General features: G+C 37.9%; 1 protein-coding gene across 1 annotated transcript; it reads right to left on the bottom strand.

Moving 5' to 3' along the window:
* Positions 1-555: 555 nt before the first annotated feature.
* LOC114271842 (ethylene-responsive transcription factor ERF071) lies at positions 556-2177 on the bottom strand. Its single transcript, XM_028213477.2, has 2 exons — positions 1528-2177; positions 556-1448 (listed from the first exon to the last, which is right to left on the bottom strand). Exons 1-2 carry the CDS (start codon positions 1694-1696, stop codon positions 766-768), a joined length of 852 nt encoding a protein of 283 aa, XP_028069278.1. The 5' UTR covers positions 1697-2177; the 3' UTR covers positions 556-765.
* Between the last annotated feature and the right edge of the window lie 353 nt (positions 2178-2530).

The following is a 2530-nucleotide window of genomic DNA, read 5'->3' as shown; positions in this document are numbered from 1 at the left end:
ATAGTGAGGGAATTAAATAAAATTGTGTTTATTTTAATGATAGTTATTAGTGTAAAGATTGTTAAATTATTTTTATATAAAATAAATATAAAATAATAAAACAAATAAAAAAAATATAAAAACATTAAGCATTAATGTTTTAAAAAAAATACCTAACATGTAAAATTTTTTTAAAAAAATAAAAATAAAATAAAAAAAATTTAGAAAATAAATAAAATAATGATTTTTACTTAACAAAAAAATATAAAAAAATTAAACATTAATGTTCATGTAAAAATGCCTGATATGTAAAAAATAAAATAAAAATAAAAAATTTCTAGTCCGTCGGATTATTTTTATAATACCAAGTCCTGTAGACCCATCTGAATCCAATCTGCAAGGCCTATCTTAAGCCATTCGACTTGTTAATCCATTTCTCAACTCTGTAATCAAATAGCACATTAAATGAGACTCACAGCTATCTTAATCTCAACCTTCTTCTTATATCCAAAACAAACGGGGCCTAATCAACAAGAAGAATAAACAAAATCTTAACAATTAACAAGAACGTGTGAATAAATCAAAAAATGAAAATCACAATTTATTTTGGGAATTTGGTTTGTCAAAAACAATTTACGACAAAATAATAATAATAATGATAATTCCTAGACTGGCCACAAAACCATTTAATTTACCCAAATTTACAGACAACACAACAGATAAATCTAAAATAAAGAAACAAGAAAGAAAAGAAAATGCAAAAGACAAAAAAAAAAAGGGAAATTTTCAGGCGACGTCGAGAGCAACGTCGTCAAAGCTCCAGAGTTCCACGGCGGCGTCACCGCCGGCGACGCTCTCATGAGCGGGAATGGGCAGAGCAGCGGCTGACTGGCCGTCGAGGTAAGGAATTTGGTAGAATTTCATGTAGGATTCGAAGACCATCAGCTCCTCCGAGAGTTTCTGCACTTGGTTCTGTTCCTCCTCTTCCTCCGCCACTTCGATCAAAGAAGGTTCTTTGCTCTTTTCTCTTACCTCCTTCGTCTCTTCCTCTTCCTTCACTTTCACCTCACCCGAACCCACCGACTCGTAAGCACTTTCTGAACCAGACCCATAAAATTCTTCGCCGTAGAACCCATTACAGTTGCATGTCCCGAACTGGTTCAAATCATCAGCAAACCCGTTGTGGGTTTGATGCAGAGGAGGATAGGGATTACGCTTAGTGGTTGGTGGAATGTAATTGTCGCCTTCGTTGGGGAAGTTAACTTTGGCTTTATTTCCTCTGATTTTGCGAGCTGCCTTGTCGTAGGCTCTTGCAGCTTCTTCGGGGGTGTTGAAGGTGCCAAGCCAAACCCTCACACCTTTTCTAGGATCTCGGATCTCAGCTGCCCATTTTCCCCACGGACGCTGCCTGATTCCCCTGTAGAGGTTCTTCCGCTGCCTCTTGACAGGCTTTTCGAGTTGCTCCTCACCTGTTCGAAGAAAGTCCTCAATCAGAAACAAAAATTAAAAACACATACATACACAGTGAAGATCGAGAAAGGGGATTACCGGGTCGTTTGGAAATGGGTTGTGGAACTTGTGGGGAGATGGAATTGAGGTCGGAGGGGAAGGTGTTGAATTTGGTGGCGAAGGGGGAGTTGGGCCAGAGGTCCAAGGCGGAGACGCTGCGGTGGCCGTCGCGAGGAAAGAGGCCCTTGAGGATTGCGCCGCCACACATTTGTTTTGTTTTTTTCCCCTTTAATGGTAATGATATGAGTGAGTAGACAAGAATTTGTGGAAAGAATTTATAGAAGCGCCGACAAGGGATGGTAGAAAGTAAGTAATTGTTGAAGTAGAAGCTTGTTGTTCTTTGAAGGAGAAAGAGAGAGACGGGGGTTTTTGTATGAAGAAGAAGACAGACAGAGAGAGAGAGAGCCGACAAAGAATGGTAGAAAGTACAGTAATTGTTGAAGTAGAAGCTTGTTGATCTTTGAATGAGAAAGAGAGAGACGGGGGGGTTTTGTAGGAAGAAGAAGAGAGAGAGAGAGAGAGAGAGAGAGAGAGAGTGTGTGCGGTGTGGGTGACAACAGGGGTGTGTAAGGTAGGGTTGGGTAGGGTAGGGTAGGAAGGGAGGGAGAGAGAGGAAGCCGAACTTTCGTTGAGTTAGCAATTCCTTTCTTCCAACCTTTTTGTTTGTTTTTACCTTGTTTTCCTGGTCTTGCGTGGTAGGCAAGTTATTATCATTATTATTAACGAGCAAGATCCTCTAGAATTTTTTTTAAAAATTTTTTTTAAAAATTTTTTTGGAGTGATGCATTGGTGGTGTTTGGGAAGCAAGTACCCAATTTTTTTTTTTATTTTTTTCACTAAAAGACAAAAGTTTTGCAAAATCATAAAAACCACATCTAAACAAAATATCATATCTAACTCCATAATCATTTTACTTTTTCTCTCACAAACATCACATCCAACCACATAAAAACCCAACTATCTTCCCAAACACTAAAAATTTTTTATCTCATAAAAACCTACATCTAATAAAATCTACACAAAAACTCACTTCCCAAACACC

This window comes from Camellia sinensis, chromosome 14 (assembly GCF_055761805.1).
Source record: "Camellia sinensis isolate YWXY chromosome 14, ASM5576180v1, whole genome shotgun sequence".
In the NCBI taxonomy this organism is placed as follows: domain Eukaryota; kingdom Viridiplantae; phylum Streptophyta; class Magnoliopsida; order Ericales; family Theaceae; genus Camellia; species Camellia sinensis.
Note: the sequence above shows the minus strand (reverse complement) of the source record. Positions and strands in the feature narration are given on the sequence as shown.

What these genes read in the sequence shown, in the direction of transcription:
- LOC114271842 (XM_028213477.2), bottom strand. Translation starts at nt 1,696, where the DNA reads ATGTGTGGCGGCGCAATCCTCAAGGGCCTCTTTCCTCGCGACGGCCAC. An exon ending in ACCCATTTCCAAACGACCCG is followed by an intron (nt 1,449 to 1,527) that starts GTAATCCCCTTT and finishes TTCTTCGAACAG; the next exon opens with GTGAGGAGCAACTCGAAAAG.